Raw genomic sequence first — 22,984 nt, 5'->3', positions numbered from 1 at the left:
TCCATGCCTGTATGTCCCTGTGCATGTGTCTTTGTCCATGCCTGTATGTCCCTATGCATGTGTCTTTGTCCATGCCTGTATGTCCCTATGCATGTCAGTGTTTTCCACAAGCACATAGAGTAGCCAGCCAAATAGAAAAAGTAGCCATCCAGGCTCCCCTGTACAATATGATATAAAACACAGGAACAACTTCATTTTGACAGTATTGGGCCTTTATAGAATGCTGTAATAGTCTGCTGACTTCCACAGGCTTCAAGCTTACTGTTAAGAGGCATTTTCTCAGCTATCTGCAATACAGGTATGATTGAAGAATGAAGCAGGTGTTAAACATGGGCTTTGCTACACAGAAAGCAGCAGATGACTGTTTCATTGTCAAAACTTTAACTAAATCAGTAGACCTATATCAATATATTTGGAAATACCATATAAGTATCATTAGCATTTAAAACAATTACATTTGTTTTCTTTTATCATATTTTGGACCAGAGTGAGGCTATCTCTCCACTAACCTACCTATTGTCCCTGCAGTGAGGAGGATTCACCATCTTCATTAAAAAAAACATTATTTATCTGCAGATAAGCCAAATGACCAGCTCTCTTTCGGATGCAATTCGGTAGGCTACTGATGAGTCACTCACTTTAACGTCACTGTATGGCAAGTCCTGATTGACTTCATATCGAAAATACAAACTATATGTTTCGTTTATTGTCCGAATACGAAACCATGGACATAACTACGTTGTAGGATTTACAGTGCATTTGGGAAGTATTCAAACTTTTCAGACTTTTTCTACATTTTGTTACGTTACAGCTTTATTCTAAAATGGATTAAATGTTTTTTCCCCCTCATCAATCTACACACAATACCCCCATAATGGCAAAGCAAAAACAGTTTTTTAGAAATGTTTGCAAATTCATAAAAAAAAAAAAACTGAAATATCACATTTACATACAGTACCAGTCAAAAATTTGGACACGTCTACTCATTCTAGCGTTTTTCATTATTTGTACTATTTTCTACATTGTAGAATAATAGTGAAGACATCAAAACTATGAAATAACACATGGAATCATAAAGTAACCAGAAAAGTTTTAAACAAATCAAAACATATTTTAGATTATTCAAAGTAGCCATCCTTTGCGTTGATGACAGCTTTGCACACTCTTGGCATTCTCTCAAGCAGCTTCAATTTGTTTTCAATTTAACATTATGGGTTATTGTGTGTAGATTGATGAGGGAAAAAATGATTTAATACATTTTAGAATAAGGCTGTAACGTAACAAAATGCGGAAAAAGTCAAGGGGTCTGATTTACTTTCTGAATGCGCTGTATGAATAGCAAGGCTATATGAGATTGACTATATTCAGTCAGTTCGACACCTTTGAAAAACTCCTCAAGCTTGCTGTTCGTCAATCAAAGCACAGTAAATAGCCTATGTGCCATCACTCCGTGACTGCATATGAAACACAACAGGGTCCAATGTGGCTAAAAATCTACTGTCCCAAACAGAATTTCTACTGGCTCGGATCTGGTGTAGTTCTTAAATGCATTGGGGTCATGCAGGGCTTATAGGTTGGCYTGCTTTCTCTCTATGTTCAGCTATTAGTAGACTACATTTGGTTATTATGATATGCATTAAAAAGCTGTATAATATAATTTAGCAATGCCGGTCATTACTCTATTCTTTATAATTGCATGGTATTAATTGCGGTAAAAAAAAAATCTAAATTATGTCATTTTGAGAAGATTTGAAAATAGGATGCTGCCCCTTTAAGACAAACATTCCAAAAGAGACATTGACTGGCTACAGTAGACTAGCCAAGACCAATGCTAGGTGTCTTTTTGTATCTTTCTTTACACAGACTATCAACAGTAGCCAGCATATTGCTAATATGTTCACTATTGAACGTTTACTTTTGTAAATCACTTTCCCAAAAATAAATAAGCTCAGCGAGTAGATTGATGGGCGCTTCTTTTTGCTCTGGACAGCTCGCGTGTGCTGTGTGAAGGCATCAACTCATGTACTGCTCGAGAGGTTGTGACTCGCGGGAGCGTGGTGGTGCTTGAATGAACGGCCAATCATATTGCTCAAATACAAATAGCATGACATTTACATGTGAGTTTTCAACGTTTTTCAATGGTAGACTGTGACTGATCAAGTCAAATCAAATTGTATTTGTCACATGCATCAAATACAACAGGTGTAGACCATACTGTGAAATGCTTACTTGCAAGTCCTTAACCAACAATGCCGTTTTAAGCAAATAGAGTTAAGAAAATATTTACTAAATAAACTAAAGTAAAACATTTTTTTCAATGACAATAAAATAACAATACTAGCAGGTAAATGTTGAACTGGAATGCAAAAAATGCACTGAATAGTCGTTAAAGTTGGACCCTGCACACAAAACTAAATGAATGTGTCAGAAAACAATGGGCTAAGTGGATTTCAACTCATCGTTACCACATTATGTGGAACGTACATATTCACTCACATTAGATGGGACATGCAAATTCATGCTCTTTCCCTCCGTGTAGAAATTCGGCTGCAACCACAGCGCACACGACACACGCACTCAGGTACCAAGAGGCGGGACTGACAGAAGACTGTCAGAGAAGGGTGCATTTGCAATTCGGCTTGTTCCTGCATGTGGGCGTTCCTGCATCTGCAGGAACCGCTCTTTATACTTCTATTGGTCCATTTTTAAGTTGGGACAGGCAGGAGGCAGGGGTGCTCCAGTACAGTAGGTGGCGTTAATGAACAATAACTTTGGATGCCAGCCAGCGATAAACACCACAGAAGAAGGGGCGGAGGCGACAACGGTAGCTAGCTAGCCGTACACCGGTAGACAGTGTCCGTCACCCACACCTGTCTGGCACTGTTTTCCCACAGTTCTGTTAACGACGACAAGGGCAGGTGTTCGGGAGGCAGGGGCAAAGGACACTGCAATCTTAGCCAGCTAGTCCTGAGGACGACTCTGGTAACCAGCAGGCGGGCACGCTAGCTAGCACACGTTGTCACTAACTATCAAGCTAGCTAGTACATGGTGTCGCCCTGGCCTCCCGTCTGCTGTGCTAGTGGGAGGCAGGGACGACCGGTAGACAGTGTCCTTCGTCCCCGCCTGTCGGGCATGGTTTTCTCTGGTACACAGCAGGCGGGAGGTGGGGGCGACACCGTGTGCTAGCTAACTAGCTAGTTAGCTAGCACACTTAGCTAGCTAGTTAGCTAGCACACGGCGTCGCAGCCTCCCGCCTGATGTGCTAGCGGAAGGCGGGGTAGGCTGTGTAGACGGGGGCGAAAACTCTAATAATACTTTTATTTCCCTTTTGACCCACATTCAAAAGTGTCACACAAGCATAAAGACATCTTGCTCGAGGGGGAGGGGCATTCATGCAGGAACCAATGCGATGCTCGAAGGAGGGTGTTCATGAAGAAACCAATGGGATGCTCGAGGGGGGCCGTTCCTGCAGATGCAGGAATGCCCACATATGCTCCCTCCTCCCCCACGTCCCTCTCTCTCCCTCCTCCCCCTCTTTCTCTCTCCCCCTCATCCCCTGTCCCTATCTCTCTTCTCCCCCTCTCTCATCCTCTCACCCTCCTCCCCTCTGTCCCACCCTCTCTCACCCTCCTCCCCCTGTCCCACCCTCTCTCATCCTCCTCCAACTGTCCCACCCTCTCTCATCCTCCTCCCCACTGTCCCACCCCTCTCTCCATCCTCCCCCACTGTCCCACCCTCCCCACTGTCCCTCCCTCTCTCATCCTCATCCCCACTGTCCCACCCTCTCTCATCCTCCTCCCCACTGTCCCACCCTTCTCATCCTCCTCCCACTGTCCCTCCCTCTCTCATCCCTCATCCCCACTGTCCCTCCCTCTCTCATCCTCATCCCCACTGTCCCACCCTCTCTCCCCCTCCTCCCCCCTGTCCCACCCTCTCTCATTCCTCCTCCCCACTGGCCACCCTCTCTCATCCTCCTCCCCACTGTCCCACCCTTCTCATCTCCTCCCCACTGTCCACCCTCTCTCATCCTCCTCCCACTGTCCCACCCTCCCCACTGTCCCTCCCTCTCTCATCCTCATCCCCACTGTCCCACCTTCTCTCATCCTCCTCCCCACTGTCCCACCCTCTCTCATCCTCCTCCCCACTGTCCTCCCTCTCTCATCCTCATCCCACTGTCCTCCTCTCTCATCCTCATCCCCACTGTCCCACACTCTCTCATCCTCCTCCCCACTGTCCCACCCTCTCTCATCCTCCTCCCCACTGTCCCACCCTCTCTCACCCTCCTTTTTAAGGAGAGAAGCAGAATTAGTCTCACTCACTGACTACTGATGGGATGATGAGGAGAATGAGAGTGAGGACAGAGACAGGACATGAGAGAAAGAGGCAGAGTGGTAGAGGAGATGTGACTGTGTAGCAGAGTGGTAGAAGAGATGTGACTGTGTAGCAGAGTGGTAGAGGAGATGTGACTGTGTAGCAGAGTGGTAGAGGAGAATGTGACTGTGTAGCAGAGTGGTAGAGGAGATGTGACTGTGTAGCAGAGTGGTAGAGGAGATGTGACTGTGTATGGCTTTTATGCTTTGTTTCCTGCAACCACTGAGCAGAGTAAGAGCAGAGCCTGTAAAATGGCTCTCATAGGCTCTTGTCTTGTTCGTGCTGCTGTGTGTGTGTGTGGGGGGGGGGGGGGGGGTGTACCTGCTGAAAGCAGAGATGTGGTTAACGCATCTCTGTAGCTCATTACAATCAGCAGGTTCTTGCATTATAGGCTGAGCCTGCTAATAACAGACAAAACCACACACAACACATCCGCTTCTTTACATTTCAGCCCCTTAACATTCTGTTACTGAATGTCTAGTGGTACACACCACAGTGTTTAGACTAGTGGTGTACTGTATTTATGTTTAAACTGAGAACAAGGAGTTAGGGGTTGTGTGATTCAGTTATCCAGACGTCCTCCGCTGACTGGTTGAGCATCCTGACATCCTGATAAAGCTCTTCTGTTTTTACCCCTTCTCTTCCCCTTGTCTTCTGCTAGTGTATTCTACCTCCCTCACTCTCTCTCTCTTTCTCTCTCCCTTTCTATATATCTTTCTCCATCTCTTACTCTCTTTCGCTCTCTCTCCTTTCTCTCTATCTCTCTGTGTCTCCCCCTCTCTCTCTTTCTCTCTCTCTCTGTCTCTCTTTCTCTCTCTCTCTCTCTTTCTCTCTATCTCTCTCTGTGTCTCCTCTCTCTCTCTCTCTCTTCTCTCTCTCTGTCTCTCTTTCTCTCTCTCTCTCTCTGTCTCTTTCTCTCTCTCTCTCTCGTTGTCTCTCTTTCTCTCTCTCTCGTTGTCTCTCTGTCTCTGTCTCTCTCAGCATGGAACATCTTTACCACATTGTTTTGTTATCCATTCAAAATGCTTAAACACCAACAGACAGACTTTGGATATAATCTGTTGTCACATATGTTGATGTTTCTCCATAAAGAGCAGCTGTACTGATCTTTCTCTTCTTTGTGTTTCTATCTTCAGACCTATGAGAGACCCTTCAGAGCAGCAGAACCTAAAGAGGGGGGGCTACTGCAACTACTTGGGGATGTCACCCCCCCGAAACACCAGTCCAAGCCCTCTATCCTGCACACCACACCACTGCCCCCACACACACTCACACACCAACCCCAACAGCAACACACAAAGCCACCACAACTCACTCACCAACATACACACAGTCCAGCCTGGGCCACACCTCCCTCCGCATCCCCAGCCAATCCAGTGCATACTGAGTCTAGCAGAGAACCAGCGGGAGCCAATAGGAGCCCTCTCTCTGATCTGGCCCCTTCCTTCCTCAAACCTCCAATGAAGAGAGTCCCAGGAAGCCCCTCCCCTCGCTCTTTCAGCCCCTCTCCCCAACGACCCCTGAGCCCTGATCCCGTGTTGCCTGTAGTAACGGACGCCAGCATTCTGAACCTGACCTCTCTCTCCAGAGGACGGGGCTTACAGGAGGTCAGTGAGCAGCTATTTGGAAACATCAAGAGGAAGTATGGCAGGAAGGACCCCCAGAGGACTCTGGGTAATACCCACAATGCTGAGTTGCCATGGGGGAGGATGGCAGAGAAAGATGCGGAGAGTCTGATAGTTCTGGATGAAAGGCAGAAGTACAGGAGGGAGGAGACCCCTGAGCTGGAGAGAGAAGAGAGGGAGAGCATAGGGAGGACAAGAAAGGAGGAGGAGAGGGAGATGCCAACGCTTGGTGCTCCTGAGCTGATGGAGGAGGGAATAGGGAGGAAAAGGAGGAGGAGGCGGTGTCTCCAGGAGTCACTCACCCAGGAAGACCAATCAGAACAGCTGCAGGGCACTGACATCACAGAGAGGAATGAATCAGGGCCTCCGGAGCCCAAACTGTCCCACAAAATGAAAGGCCACAAGATGGAATCATACAGGAGTGAGTCTAGGTCAGGTCGGGGTGGTGAGGGTAGCCAGCCAGAGGCAGACGGGGACAGAGGAGAGAGAGGGGAGAAAGGTGAAAGAGCAGATAAGGGAGAGAGAACAGAAATAGGAGAGAGAACAGAGATAGGTGAGAGAGCGGAGAAAGGAGTGAGGGTGATGAGTGGGGCCAACATGGAATCAGCCATGATCCAGAGCTGGGTGAGGAAGAACCCAGTTGGCCATCCTAGATCAGCCACAGATCCCCACAAACACCCTGATCCTAACCCTAGCCCCAGACTGCCTAGCCCTAACCCCAACCATATCCCTAGTTCAAGATCCACTCTCAACCCTAACCCTAGACCGCCCAACCTAAGCCCTATATTTAACCCTAACCCCAACACTAGCCTAAAACCCAGCCCTAACCCCAGCCCCAGCCTCCCCAAGACCAAGGACCGGTGGTCCTACCTGAAGTCCCGAAGCCCCCCCAACCTAGTCCAGAGGGAGAGTGGCCGCAACCCCTTGTCAACTATGTGTGAGCCCCCCTCTGCCTTCCCCATCACCCCCTCCAGCCCCCTGTACACCAACACAGACAGTCTGACTGTCCACACCCCCGCCAAGCGCAAACGAGGTCGTCCCAAAAAACAACCCCTGCTCACTGTGGAAACCATCCATGAGGGCACCTCCACCTCCCCCCTGAGCCCTCTGGCCCGGGACAGCCCTGCTGGGCTCAGCCGCAGGAGAAAGACCACGCTATCCCAAATCGCATCTGGTTCCACTAGCCCCAATGCTAATGAGTTGAAACTGAAGCGTGGTGAGGGTGCCCATGTCAGGCCGGTGAAGAGGCTGAAGCTGGGGAAGGTGCAGAGCATCCTGAATGAGATCCTATCATGCTCCAGCCAACATGGCAGCCTGGCGCTGAAGTCCGCCTCGGCTCCGATCTCTTCCGCCATGACGGTCATGGCCTCTACCATTGAGGCTCGTCTGGGGAAGCAGATCAACGTCAGTAAAAGAGGAACCATCTATATCGGGAAGAAGAGGGGGAGGAAGCCGCGCTCTGACACCCAAACCCTTCCCCCCAGAGGTGGGGGGGCCAAGCCCCCTGTGCCTGCCTCCATGTCCAGCCTGTACAACAGACTCCTAGTGCCTTCCTCCCCCCCTCTCAGCTCCAGTACCCTCCTCCTCAGACCCCACACCCTGTCCTCTCTGTGCCACCCCGGCGCTCACGGCCCCCACTCTGACGCCACCATGCCCAGCCTGCAGCCCATCAGTGCCCTGCCCTCTAAACCCCCAGGCAGGGGGCTACTGGGGGCCGGCTGGAAGCTCTCTCCCCCGCGCCTCCTGGCCAACTCCCCGTCCCACCTATCTGAGGGGGRGGCGTCCATCAAGGAGGTGACGCTGTCACCCATCAGTGAATCACACAGCGAGGAGACTATTCCCAGCGACAGCGGCATAGGGACGGACAACAACAGCACCTCTGACCAGACAGAGAAGGGAACCAACGCACGACGCAGGTATCTATCTCTCTGTTAGTTTACATGGTTAGTTATTTAGCTAGAAGTGACAGAGTGAGTGAGTGAGATAGTATGCTAGTTAAGTGAGTGAGGGAGGGAGAAAGTGAGTGAGTGAATATTGCCCAGGGGTTTGTTTGAAACCACAATAGCGACATTGTACATCCAGTTGACAGGTTTTTGTTTTGTGTTGCAGGTACTCGTTTGACCTGTGTGGGTTTGAGGCTGCGGAGTCTGCCGTTCTGGAGGCGTCCAGTCGCGGCAGTAGGGGTCGCTGTGAGCAGCCGGCAGTGGTGGACAACTTCCTGTCCCAGCAGGAGAAGAAGCAGAAACACCGCAGGAAGAGGAAGTGCATGCAGAGCAGAGACCACCTGAACTTCCTGTCTGAGCTAGAAGAGGTATCAAATCCAACTTCCTATAAAAATTTCATAAAACTTAGTGTAGGAGTAGAATGAAGTTGCCACTAGACTTATTGTATATGATGTCACAGAGATATCAGAGGACAGGTTCATTGTAATGGCTGGAATAGAATAAATAGACTGGTATCTAACAAATGGAGAGACCATGTGTTTGATGTGTTTGATACCTTTCCTTTAATTTAATTCCAGCCATTACAATGAGCCCATCCTCATATATTTTTGCCCACCAGCCTCCTCTGGACTGTATGTATTTTCCAGTACTGATATGGCCTCTCCTCTGGACTGTATGTATTATCCAGTACTGATATGGCCTCTCCTCTGGACTGTATGTATTATCCAGTACTGATATGGCCCTCTCCTCTGGACTGTATGTATTATCCAGTACTGATATGGCCTCTCCTCTGGACTGTATGTATTATATCCAGTACTGATTATGGCCTCTCCTCCTCTCTCTGGACTGTATGTATTATCCAGTACTGATATGGCCTCTCCTCTGGACTGTTATGTATTCTCCAGTACTGATTGCCTCTTCCTCCTTCTCCTCTGGAACTGTAATGTATTATCCAGTACTGATATGGCCTCTCCTCTGGACTGTATGTATTATCCAGTACTGATATGGCCTCTCCTCCTCTTCTCTGCCAGGTGGTGGTAAAGCTGCAGCAGCTACATGTGTCTCACCGACGCTACGCCTCCTGCTACCCCCAGCACCCCTACCCCTCCATCTTCCGCCTCAACTTCCACCATCACTACTACCCCTTGACCTATGACCCCTACCCCTGTGATCCCGCACCGTACCTTCGCAGGACCGCCGAGCTCAAGGCCAAGAGGAGGCGCGGCAGGCCCGCCAAAACCAGCGAGCCAATCACATCCAAGCTGCCTTTTGTCCAGGGGTTTGGGTATCCGCTGGCGGGGGGGAACTACTATGCACCATATGCCATGCCTTATGCCCCGCCTCTGAGCCTGGGCTACTACGCCCCATCACCCTACCTTCCCCACCATCCCCACGGTCCTTCACCACCCTCCCCCTTCATGAGGCCTGCCGTCCCCCCTCCGAAGTTCCACTCTGGGAGCCACTCCAAGCTCCAGGCATCTAGCGGCCCACTGCAGGGCTCCTCTGGTCGGGGAGAAGGACTGGGATCACTGGGTGGTGGAGGTCTTGGAGGGGTGAGGCTCCACAAGAGGAAACACAAGCACAAACACAAACATAAGGAAGAGACCAACCTCCTCTCACCCCATGACAGACAGGAGCTGGGCGGGCTCTTCAGCGGTGCCAAGACCAATGGGCTGCTCAACCTGCTGACTGACAGGTGGGAGATGACCAACCAGAAGCGTCAGGAGAAGCAGAGGGGGGGTGGGAGAGGCTCTAGAGGGGGATCCAGGGGAGCGATGTTTGAGTCGAACCCTCTCTCTTCTCTCTCTATGGACCATGTCCAGTTCCGCCAACGCACACCCGGAGAGCCAGTGAGCAGCTTCGTGAGCAACTACAGCAGCCAATCACTGCGGCCAGATTTGACCTCTGACCTTTTCAGATTGCGGGAGGAGAAGGAGGAGGGCAGTGGGCATGGCAGAAGGAGGGGCTTAGCAGTGTTCGGAGAGGAAGGGGTGATGTCGTTCCACAATGCCAGGAAAGAGAAGATCCATGAAAGAGAAGAGTCCTTCCACAGTTCCAGCCCCACTCTAACAGGTAACACCGTATTACTATTCCATTAGACTTATTACCATGTTATAACACAGCCCCACTCTAACAGGTAACAACGTGTTACTATTCTATTAGACTTATTACCATGTTATAACACAGCCCCACTCTAACAGGTAACAACGTATTACTATTCTATTAGACTTATTACCATGTTATAACACCACCCGCACTCTAAGCGGTAAACCACGTATTACTGACCGTAACAGGCTTATTACATGTTATAACACAGCCCACTCTAACAGGTAACAACGTATTACTGACAGTACAGGCTATTACCATGTTATAACACAGCCCCACTCTAACAGGTAACAACGTATTACTGACCGTAACAGGCTATTACCATGTTATAACACAGCCCCACTCTAACAGGTAAACAACGTATTACTGACCGTAACAGGCTTATTACCATGTTATAAACACAGCCCCACTCTAACAGGTAACAACGTATTACTGACGTAACAGGCTTATTACCATGTTAATAACACAGCCCCACTCTAACAGGTAACAACGTATTACTGACAGTAACAGCGTATTACCATGTTATAAACCAGCCCCACTCTAACAGGTAACAACGTATTACTGACGTAACAGGCTATTACCATGTTATAACACAGCCCCACTCTAACAGGTAACAACGTATTACTGATCCGTAACTATTACCATGTTATAACACAGCCCCACTCAACAGGTAACAACGTATTACTGACCGTAACAGGCTTATTACCATGTTATAACACACGCCCACTCTAACAGGTAACAACGTTTTACTGACAGTAACAGGCGTATTACCATGTTATAACACAGCCCCACTCTAACAGGTAACACGTATTACTGACTAAGCTTATACCATGTTATAACACAGCCCCACTCTAACAGTAAACGTATTACTGACCGTAACAGGCTTATTACCATGTTATAAACACAGCCCCACTCTAACAGGTAACAACGTATTACTGACCGTAACAGGCTTATTACCATGTTATAACACAGCCCCACTCTAACAGGTAACAACGTATTACTGACAGTAACAGGCTATTACCATGTTATAACAGCCCACTCTAACAGGTAACAACGTATTACTGACAGTAACAGGCTTATTACCATGTTATACAGCCCCACTCTAACAGTAACAACGTATTACTGACCGTAAAAGGCTTATTACCATGTTATAACACAGCCCACTACGTATTACTGACCGTAACAGGCTTATTACCATGTTATAACACAGCCCCACTCTAACAGGTAACAACGTATTACTGACCGTAAATGGCTTATTACCATGTTATAACACAGCCACACGTATTACTGACAGTAACAGGCGTATTACCATGTTATAACACAGCCCCACTCTCTCCAGATATCTGATATTTCAGATTTAGCTCAAAATATATTGTTGTACTGAGGCAGTGGATGCATTCATTCTTGTCCCGATAGTGGAAAACAACATCAGTAGTTGCTTATTATTCTGTTTTTACATCAAATGTATATATATGATGTGGATAGTGTTTAAGGTGTCTTCCCAGTTTTCGAAGCAACCAGATGAACATGTGTAAGCCTATAGCAGACAAAGAGGCAGTCAGCTCCTAAAGCACCAAATACTGAACAAATGTGTTTGTGGTACGTTCTGTATTCTGAGTGCAGCGAGCACATCTGGCCAGAGAGAGAGAGAACGAAACGCATGGGTGGAGAGGTCTATAATTCACCAATCTTTCCCTCCCTCTCTCTCAGCCTGCCAATGGTTGGTCCCAGAGATATATGATTCCCAGGTTGTGATTTATATTCTCCAGACAGGCAGTAAAAGGCTGTGGCTGTGTTAACAGAGCTGGCTACCAGCCAGGACTTTAATGAGTGGGGCCTAGTCCAGCGGAGGGGGAGAGAAGCCAGGGGCTCACTTAGATTACATCCCCCTCCCCAGGGATCCCATGGGAGATGACTCACGCACACACTACCCCCCTCTCTAACCCCCTTCTTCTACCCCTTTTTCTCCCTCTCCCTTCCTCCATCTCTTCTACTGCTCTAGACAGGGTATACCCCTTCTTTCTCTCTATTCCCTCACTCTCCTCTCCCTGTTCCCCCTCTTTCCCTCATCTTCCCCGTCTCTCCTCCCTCCCTCTCCACTCACTCATCTCCCTTTTTCTCTCCTTCCTCTCTCTACTCCTTCTTCCCTGTCTCCCTCTCCTCCCTCCACCAGCATGACTTACTGCTACGTCCACAGACCAGCCCTAGCCCAATTAAAACACACGCACACTGACACACACACAGACACACTGATCTGAAATGTATATTATTCTCCACTCTTGTGTGATTGAATGTTTCTAAATAATTTCCTCCTGTGATTGAATGTTTCTAAATAATTTCCTCCTGTGATTGAATGTTTCTAAATAATTTCCTCTGTGATTGAATGTTTCTAAATAATTTCCTCTGTGATTGAATGTTTTCTAAATTAATTTCCTCCTGTGATTGAATGTTTCTAAATAATTTCCTCCTGTGATTGAATGTTTCTAAATAATTTCCTCCTGTGATTGAATGTTTCTAAATCATTTCCTCCCTGTGATTGGGTGTTTCTAAATCATTTCCGCCCTGTGATTGGATGTTTATCTGAGCCTGATTAGAACTGTGTGTCTGCTCCCACTAATCAGCAGGTTCAACTGCACCTGACAGCAATCTCTCACCATAATTTGCATAAAAGCAGGTCATCCTTTTTACGGAGTTAATGAAAGTGATTTTCTCTGTGTGTGCGTGCACACCCACACCCACACACAATATAATTCATCCTCCTGCAGTTGGCTAAAAGCTCTGGATAGCAGTGTACCTTAAACACAGGTCTAGGATCAGCTTACCATACCAAAATCATAAACAGTTAAACAGGACACAAAACTGATCTCAGACCAGTAACTTTATTCTCCACTGGACTGAGACAGAGCTATAGATACTGAGCTATAAGTACTGCTGAAGGTAATCATTTTTATGATGCTAATACACTGAGTGTACAAAACATGACAGGTGAATCCAGGTGAAATCTATGATCCCTTATTTGATCCCTCAATCAGTGTAGATGAAGGGGAGGAGAGAGGTTAAAGAAGGATTTTTAAGTCTCGAGACAATTGACTAATTGATTGTGTATGTGTGGCATTCAGAGGGTGAAGGGGTAAGACAAAAGATTTAAGTGCCTTTGAACAGGGTATGGTAGTAGTTGCCAGGCGCACCAGTTTGAGTGTGTCAAGAACTGCAACGCTGCTGGGTTTCTCACGCTCTATAGTTTCCTGTGGGTATCAAGAATGGTCCACCACCCAAAGGACATCCAGCCAACTTGACACAACTGTGGGAAGCATTGGAGTCAACACGGGCCAGCATCCCTGTGGAATGCTTTCGACACCTTGTAGTCCATGCCCTGATAAATGTAGGTAGTTCTGAAGGCAAAATTGGGTGCAACTCAATATTAGGAAGGTGTTCCTAATGTTTTGTACACTCAGTGTATGCAGCTCATAAATTCCTATCCCTGTGTGTCCGTGTGTGTGTCCCCGCGTGCTTGTCTGTGTGTTTCTGCGCCTCACAAATTGCTACTACTCAGTGCTAGTGTATTGTCTCAGTAGAAGAGAAGCTATGAACAGGAGGCTTTATACGTTATCATGATCGTATTATGATGCAGATCTTATATCAATACCATTGGGCATGTTTACAATACTAGAGTCTGGACTAAACGTTTTATGTCTTTTAAAATCATCAGCAACCATTTGATAGCTATGAAGACCAATGATGGATTAAATATGAATTCATTTGTGTGTCATTCAAATGTATTTTGGTCTAATTATCACTTTGTTAGCCTTAGTGGTTAGTTAGTACTGTTACATTGTCACAGCTTAGAACAATGTGGAGGAAAACCCTGAAATACTGAGAAACCACACTGAATAGGAGAGAAGGAGGTAGAGAGAGGAAGAGAGCAGGCGCGTTTAAAGGCGGCTGTTTTGGGGCCTGTTGTGTCTGATTGTGCTATTCCTCCATTTTGGCTTTGGTTCAATCTGGGAACACTGCCCAGAGAATAGGGGGTGGGGCTGTGAGAGGAGGGAGGAGCTAGAGAGGGAGAGAAGATCTGAATTGCATACTCCTCACATCCTCTATCCTCGTCTCCTTCTCAAAACCCATTGAACGAGGAAGCCAGAAGTCCTTCCCAGACAGCAAGAGTGAGATAGGGGAGAGAGAAAGAGGAAGGGGGGGGGGGTGGAGAGAGAAAGAGCTGTGTGTATGAAGGGCAGAGTTCCCAGTTCATCAGCACGAAGGAAACAATATGGCTCCAGTTTCCTCTGCTCAGCCAATCGTATGCTGAATTTGTGTGTGCCTGCTTGTGTGTGCATTTGTGTTATTATCTGTGGTGCGTGTGCGTGTGTCTGGTCTGTTTGCCAGCCGGTGCTCCAGATGCGTAGAAACACTGTTGTATAGCGACACATTTAATGGCTGGACACATTTCTGTGGGTTTCCTGCTAGCAGAATGGAAGCTCCTCTCTCTATCGCTATTCATCATTCTCTTTCTCTCTGTCTCTCTCACTATCCATCTCTATCTCCTCTCTTTAGCACAGGATGGAATCTCTACTTCTGTTTCAGCTGCAAGGCAGGCCTGAATATGGCGGAAATTAGCAGGAAGGAGCTCAAACAAAAAACGAAATATTTCAATGAGCAGCAATGTGGGCTTTTTGTTGGTATTCAAGACTATTCTTTCTTGGTAACATTGTCTTGTGAACCCCCTAATTTAGCTTTCGTTTCATTCACTGTTAAACAGCTGATATATGTCTTGTAAAATCCCCCCCCACTCTTCTCCATCTTACATTGTCAAAGTGCGGTCACACATCTAACTCTCTTCTCTCTCTCTCTCTCTCTCTCTCTCGCTCTCTCTGTCTTTCTCGCTCTCTCTCTGTCTCTCTATCGCTCTCTCTCTCTCCTCTGTCTCTGTCTCGCTCCCTCTGTCTTTCTCTCTCTCTCTGTCTCTCTATCGCTCTCTCTCTCTCCCTGTCTCTCTGTCTGTCGCTCTCTCTGTCTCGGTCTCTCTCTCTCAGGTGTTCCAGGTAAGAGGAGGTATAAGCGTCATGAGGTGGAACAGATCCACGGTGAGGTCAGGAGGATGTGTTCTCTCAACAATCAGAGGAGCTTTGAGCACGTGCAGAAGATCCTGCGTGTGAAGCGTCTCCAGCGCCAGGCCAAGACCGGCAACAACGTTGTCAAAAGGCGACCTGGTCGCCCCCGGAAACACCCCATTGATGAATTTGAACCCAACAATTACGGGAGCGACATAGGGAGGGGCTTCGGGATGCCGGTGCTGGAAAGGTGTGTGGACCTACCGGGCAAGCGGAGCTTAAGACCAAGTCCCGCCCCCCAGCCTCTGGAGTTTTCCAATCACGACTCAATCTCAGTGGCTATTGAGACGGTAGTTCACAGAGCACGTTCTCTGGCGCCCCCACCGACCAGAGGAGGGAAACGCAGGGGTAGACCCAGGAAGGAAGAGGGAGGGGATATGGCGTTTCATTAGCTAATCAGACAGCAGGACAGTTGCAGATACAGATGAGCTCTGACCTATCAGAGAGCTGGTAAGAGGAGCTAACACTGGCCTTAGCAGCCAAAACAGACGTCAATTCTGGGACCTCTGTGCACTTTGACCTATTGGCCTGTCTGTTTCTCTTCTATGATTGGATGTAAGGAGTGTGACTGCAGTAGGTCTCTGGAGTAACATTAGAAGAGCAACAGTGTTGCACTCTGAACGAGTGTTCCTTCTGAAGACGGACAATGACACTTACCATACATGTATGTGAAACAATGATGCGTATGGTACTTTAATATGATACTGTATGGTACTTTATGGTACAATATCTGATACTATATGGCACTATTTGATAAGGTACTGTATGATACTATGGTACTATACGGTATGAAATACAATGGTACTTTATGATAGTCTTTATCTGAATGTGGCATTAGCTACACCTTTACCAGCAGACGGGGGGTGGTGATTGGTTAATATGATATTGTGCAGCTCTGCTTAGTTTTGCCCCCCCTGCCGCAGAGATACTATAAAGGCAATATGCTGTACTGAGCCTCCCTGGCCTTTACAGCTATGATCTAACTGTACATAGGAACATACTCCACTTTTACCCGCCTTTTACCCCGCAGAATACAGTCCATTTACATGTACTGGCTCATATCAAACTGAAATGTTGCACCATAGGCCATAAACGTTGGGATTGTGGTTTTATAACCAAAAATAGACCTGGATGTGACTCAAGACATGTTTGTTTTCAGACTGAAGGAACCACATCTATTCATTCATTTATTCTGTGTATATAAGAAGGTCATCACATACATGGGAATATCAGGGGTGTTTGGTGAAACCTTAAAGGTCAACTTTGGGCAAAAACGCAAAGATAACAGCTTTTAACTGTATAACTGATCAATGCTCCATCATACCAGGTKATTTAATGCAACAACAAAAAATATATAGATAAGATATTTGGCTAAATAAGTGCCATTTCCTACCGATCTCTACAGCTTCTGTCCAAAAACAAATCCTGTGAAATTACTTCTACACATGGAGGAGATACTGGCTAGCTACAGTGGCTAGCTTAGCTAACAAACTAGCTACGTCGGTCGCAGCGTAAGAACAGAATGACAACCAAACCACCAGATGAACAACCAAACCACCAACACCCCATTTCTGTTTGAAAATTGAGAAAGAGGCAGGGTTGGACCATTTTTTTGTGCCCAATGTCGACCTTTAAAGTTGGTTTTAATTTGCTATTTAAACATTCACTTACATTTAATCAAAGTCAGCACTTACATGCTTGTTCTAGCCTTACAATTTGGCCTTGACTTCATTGGTGGACATCCATTCAGAAACGTCCATTATTTTAAACTATTTGAATATGCAGGATGCTCAGCCAATGGCGTCAAACCTAAGCCCAAGCCTGAGATTTGATTGGACAGTGAAGATGGAGGAGGACTAATGATCAGTGTGTGGTACTCTGATGGTTTCTATCTGAGTAGTGGTAGGAAAACAACATGAGTAGTGGTAGAAAAACAACAATTAATTATTGYAATAGGGAACCAAAGCCTCAGAGTTATATGTGTTTCACAGACTTGTCAGACAGGTGTGGGGTTGTCAGTGTTCTCATTCTGCAGCTAAACACACAGGACATTAGATGCTAGCTAGCTAGAATGTTTTCAATATTTCCTAAAATAGCAGTAGGTACGTATTTCATTGGGACCTATGTCTACTGTAAACTTGGGAAGCCTCTCCTCTCTCTGTGAGGGTATTGTCAGCTCCAGCAGTTCTGCACGTGCCTTATGTTTGTTTCTTAAACCATCACATCTCATTCTGTGGGAATTAAAAATGGCAGAGAAGTCACTGAGATTGAAACCAAGTACTAATGATTGTGCATTTTCGACACGTGTGTCTTAGCCACCACAACACGGACACTACCTATGTCCCTTTGCAGCCATACGTACAAATGGCCTGATTCCATTTCAGGTTCCACGCCCCTTATGCTCACCCCTGGCTCTTTGGACTGAACAGATAAAAGAGCTCTGTTATGCACTCTATTAGAGAGAAAGGTGGATCCATCACCATGCAGTCTTTTCATATCTGAGCTGTGAGGAGCAGAGGTGGTAGGAGCCAGGGAAAGTGGACTTCAATCTAAATGGAACCAGGCCCCCCGGGCTGTGGGCGTGCAGGCTGTGCCAGGGGAGTTCTGGTGGGAACCATGCTGTCTTACGTAGTTGTTTGCTATGCATCAGGTCTGGCCTGAGCTGTCTGAGGAGTCCACCCTTCCACATAGACAAATAAGTGTCTTATTTACCCAATAAAACATGCAGTCATGTATCCAGAAGTGTGAATAATATCAGTAATCATTTGTAAAGCGTTGTGCAGAAAGTGACTATCATTTCATGTCAACTTTAGTGACTGCAGCTCCCTGCAGTGCTGCCTTAATCAGAAGCTCCAGTAGTGAAGTGTTTATCTGTTGTAAATAGTCTGTTCTGTTGTGTTCTGCCTGCATGGATACAAACTGGCCCCAGCTACATATGCTGGCATATCCCCTCAGACCAACCTAAGCCCATCCTAGAACACAGACCCATCTTAGTCAACATTAGACATTAGAACCAGCAATACCCCTTTAGTCAGTCTCTATCCATCAATTAGAATTGTCATCAAACAGTCATAGCAAGGTTAAGATCCCAGGACCTGTGCCAGCCTATGATAATGACTCTTGTTGCACTTCAGCCAAGACCAAGAACCCCCATTGGCTAGCAGCTATACTCCCCTCAGCCAATGGGTGCCTAGTGCAGAAGTGTGTGTGTGCGTGTGTGTGTGTGTGTGCACAGAGGGCATTACCAAACCACGTACTCAGACCACGTGCTCAGAGGGCATTACCAAACCACGTACTCAGACCACGTGCTCAGAGGGCATTACCAAATATACACCTGTTCTTGTCAGTGTGTGTGTCAGTTCTAGGCCACTTAGAGAGAGCAGAGACTGAACTGGATCTCATAACCTTTCACAGGAGGCCTACACCTTTCACAGGAGGCCTGGATCTCTCTAACCGGGTCTAGGGTCTGGGTGTCTGAGTGTGGTCTAGTGGTAGTCTAGGTTTGGTCTAAGGGGTCTAGATGTGGTATAGTTGCGGTCTAAGGGGTCTAAAGACTTCAAGCTTGGCAGCTCAGTATTCCATGGTTGGTCTCTGATGTTGGAGTTAAGCCACTGGGATCTGTCTGTTTCTCTACCAGCCGATGTTCCGGTGCCTTCTACAGCTGACTAGTATTGTCCTGATCCTCTGCTTAACTACACACAGAGACCGACCGCATGGTCCAGTACGGTCAAGGTGGGTTTTACAGTCCCTGTTGTGTACTGGATTCTGTATTCACTCTGGTCCAACTGTATGGCTGGTATGACTACAAGTAGAAGTTGCCCTTAACCACAGATCCAGGATCAGATCACCCAACCCTAAATCATAACTTTCATTATCAGGGGAATGAAAGAACATCTGGTCCTGGATCAGTGGTTAGGGAAGAGTTCTACCCCTCCACACTCAGACCAGTCTGACTAGTCCAATACAGCCACTGGAGCTGAATCATACTGCATGCGTCTCAAATCACTCCCTACACCCTAAGTAGTGTACTACTACAGAAGACTATATGGAAAATATGGAGTTATGTGAGAAGCAGCCACGGTCTCTACTAATATGTGTAGTCATTAACATATATGTTATGTTTCTACGCTAAAATGTTGTTCAAAGCTGAACATGCAGATGAAGCGTCGATGAGGAAACCAATAAATGTACTTTGCAAGAGCACAAAGTGAGCTCTTAACTGTGTTGGCATATTTGAGTTTGTATACATAGTGTATGTGAACCTTTTTACTAGAGTGGCTTTTGTTTTATTTGCATGCTCCACTTGATTGTATTCATCAATATTTTAGACAAGCGGAGAAGTTGAATTTCAATTGAATTTGGAGCAAGACTTGTACATTGTTTGATATGTTTCTTTTTGTAATGGATTTTTAATTCATAAAGCATTTTTGTACATTGTATGAATATAAAAAATTGCAAATATTTGACATATAGAAATAAGTAAATACTTAGATGGGCATGCATATGCATATATCCTTCTTAGTATGTATGTGTAAATGTACACATATTTTGTATTTGCCTTTGCTCATATACAGATATATGTCATATGCACATATACATGCAATGTATATGTATATCCATGTCTGCTGGCATGTTTCTGGTCATGTTTACCTATCATGATCTTGTAGTCTATTTTTTTTATTTCTTTTCTCTGAGGAAAAGCTTGTTCTTTTGCTACCGTTTTCCTGGCTGGCAGCATTGGGCACTTATTAAGATGAAATACAGTTGAACTTGTTCATGTTATTCATTGTGTGAAATAATAAATGAATTTATTGAAAGCTGATGATGTCATTGATATGTTTGTTCTGACCTCTTATTGAGGTCACCTTCCACAGGGGGACATCGTGTCTGTTCCAAGTGCACCCTGTTCCTATATAGTCTACTACTTTTGATCAGTTATCTGCGTGCGTGCGTTCGTGTTAGATGGCTGCAGTAAGCTGTGCAATGCTGCAGAGACCCACAACTCTGTCACACTTACACACACATGCATACACACACATTTTCTCACATATTGTCACGTTATTTTCACACTACTAGCTTGCAGAGGATCACACACGCACACAGTCTCACACTTACATTTCACTCTCACACCTACATTACAACACACACACACGCGCATTATGTCCTCGCTATTAGCATAACCTACAGAGTAGATACCCTCTACTTTCGCCCTCTGTTAGTTCATCAAGAGCTGTGCAGGGTAGGCTGGGCTGCAGGCCACTCTGTGATTGGTGTAGGCTAAGAGGGAAGTGCTTTACCATTGGCCGCTGCCACCTTGTAAAAGTCTCCTGTTGCCATGGTTGCAGTGTGAACTGCCCAAATGTGTGTCTGTGCGTTTGGTGTAGTGCTGATGGAAATGTTGGCACTGGTGTTATTGCGCTAAAATCTTTCCTCTTTGATGGAACTCTGGAATGTAGTGCTGTCACACTTAAATCTCCCCTCAGGAGCCCATGTTTGACTGATCACAATGCTTGCACTGGTCAGTGCACTCCTCTTTACCCTAGGGGTCAGGCACCTAACACATTTAAAACATCAAATCATACCAGCAGATAAATAACACATATAGCTCACCAACTCAACAATTTGTATTTTTTCGTAACAGATTAAGTGATTTCTAGCATTGCCATCTATTGACTACCACAACTCTCTCCACAGATCTAATCTGTCTTTATGAAAGGTTACAGGGTGAAAGGACAGATGTACTAAACATTTGCGTCTTTTTTAGAACTGAAAAGTGAAGGTCAAAACACCGTAATAATATACTCCATCACCACAGACTGTTGAAGTCTGGTCAGTACTGGGTGTTGGGCCTGTTCTATAGCAGCGTGCATCGCAAATGGCACCCTATTCTGTATATAGTGCACTACTGTTGACCAAAGCCCTATAAGACCTGTTCAAAAATAGTGCACTATATAAGGAATCACAGGAGGTTGGTGGCACCTTAATTGGGGAGAACGAGCTTGTGGTAATGACTGGAGCGGAATAGGTGGAACAGTATCAAGTACATCTATGACATGGTTTCAATATGTTTGATGTCATTCCATTGGTTCCGTTCCAGACATTACTATGAGCCGTTCCCCTCAGCAGCCTCCTGTGTAGGGAATAGGGTGCAGTTTGGGATGCACACCCTTTTGACTCTGGCTTTCCAGTTCTGTGGTCCACACAGCAGAGAGACTGGAGACGACCTCTGGTGGTAAGAAATTGAACTATACCCTGACCATCACTGTCCACCAGGCAGATCGCTCAAGATTGACTTTGAAATTGGATGTCTGTCCATGTCCCGAGGACATCAGGAAATGCATTCGAAACTGGCCACTATGGGCAACATTGAGCGCTATCAATACCAAGTAGTCTTGGGCTTTGCTAAGGTGTGGTGGATAATCCCATGACTTTGGATCCGAGGTCACATATTCAATCCCAGGGGTAGACACTAATTATCTTTTTTTTTGTTATAACCCTATCCCAAACCTTAACCCTTAACTATTCGGAATGAATGCCTAAACGTAATGTTTTAATTGTATCCAAAACCTTTACCCTTAACTTCCAAATTTGACATTTGGAGAAAAGGAAAGATGCTGGGCAGGAGGAGTCAACCTAGGGTGTGAAAAACATTTGACCAGAAAACATAGGATTGGTGAAAGTAATGTGGTGGATGCTCACTGTGGAGCTATCTGCTTTTACCTGTCCTGTTCTGATCTGGAGCAATCTGCTCTGCATAGTGATGGCTACTGTTGCCACGGTGACAGCATGACTCATGGCAGTTTGGTGAGTGGAGTCGTCTTTTTGGTGAGTGTGCACGTGCATGTGTGTGTTGTGCATTTGTTGAGCCTTCATGAGCAGATCCATTTAAATTATATTAGTAGAATACTTCATATTTTCTCTCTCTCTCTCTCTCTCTCTCTCTCTCTCTGATCAGTTCTTCAGATACGTTAATCAGCTGTCTTTCTGTCAGTGCTAAACGTCCTAGCAAAACCCTACTTGCTGGTAATAGTGCTCACTGTTGCCCATAGTGGCAACAGTGAGTGCATTTCCAGACGTCCTCAGGACATGGATAGATGTACAATTTCGACTTCTATCTTGAAAGACCTGGCTGTGTTTGCAACACTTTAACTAGTTGCTTTGAACGCAACTCCTCAACAAACATCAGCTGCTTCTCATTGCTAATCAGACGCCACACCTGTCCTCACTCTCCTTAATCACCACTGCCACCACTACTTAAACCTGACCAGATGCATGTTCCTCCTCTTTGTTCTGCAGTGCATGTTGTGTTGCATGGCACTGTGTGTTACTAGCCTTAACAAGCTTTGCATCCCTCCACATTCTATCTATAGGTTCTCTCAGTTTCTTCCAAGGATCTCCTGGGGGGGATTCCCATCACCACAGCAGCCTAACTACCATGGCCTGATGACTCCAAGCCACAACTACAGAGTCGACCCCTGGATCCTTCATCTGCAGCCCTTGGCTTCATCTGGTCCATTCTCATTTCCCCCTAATCTGAATTCTCACATCAATTACATTTCCTCAAATATTCTAAACCCATTTCAATGTCTGGTCATTAAACTCGGGAATAACACCAGTCATATTATGAATGATCCCCCTCAGGGAACACCCATACAGGAGGCTGCTGAGGGGAGGACAGCTCATAACAATGATTGGAATGTCGTGAATGGTATCAAACACATGGAAAGCATGTGTTGGATACCTTTCCATGTATTCCGTTCCAGCCATTACTATGAGCCGTCCTCCCCAATGAAGGTGCCACCAGATCCTTTTTGCGTTTGCTCCTATCTCC

The 22,984-nt window shown here is 46.2% G+C and overlaps 1 protein-coding gene across 1 annotated transcript in view; it reads left to right on the top strand.

The window, feature by feature from the left end:
- LOC111958246 (SET-binding protein) overlaps positions 1 to 19,973 on the top strand; it is a 122,673-nt gene extending 102,700 nt beyond the window's left edge. The window contains exons 3-6 of the mRNA XM_023979468.2: positions 5,508 to 7,912; positions 8,106 to 8,307; positions 8,971 to 10,012; positions 15,076 to 19,973. Of these exons, the coding sequence (XP_023835236.2) occupies positions 5,508 to 7,912; positions 8,106 to 8,307; positions 8,971 to 10,012; positions 15,076 to 15,545 (4,119 nt within the window). The 3' untranslated portion in view covers positions 15,546 to 19,973. The remainder of the gene's footprint in view (positions 1 to 5,507; positions 7,913 to 8,105; positions 8,308 to 8,970; positions 10,013 to 15,075) is intronic.
- Positions 19,974 to 22,984: the final 3,011 nt, after the last annotated feature.

Source organism: Salvelinus sp. IW2-2015, linkage group LG33, assembly GCF_002910315.2.
Source record: "Salvelinus sp. IW2-2015 linkage group LG33, ASM291031v2, whole genome shotgun sequence".
Classification (NCBI taxonomy): domain Eukaryota; kingdom Metazoa; phylum Chordata; class Actinopteri; order Salmoniformes; family Salmonidae; genus Salvelinus; species Salvelinus sp. IW2-2015.
This window is presented reverse-complemented; position numbering and strand designations above follow the sequence as displayed.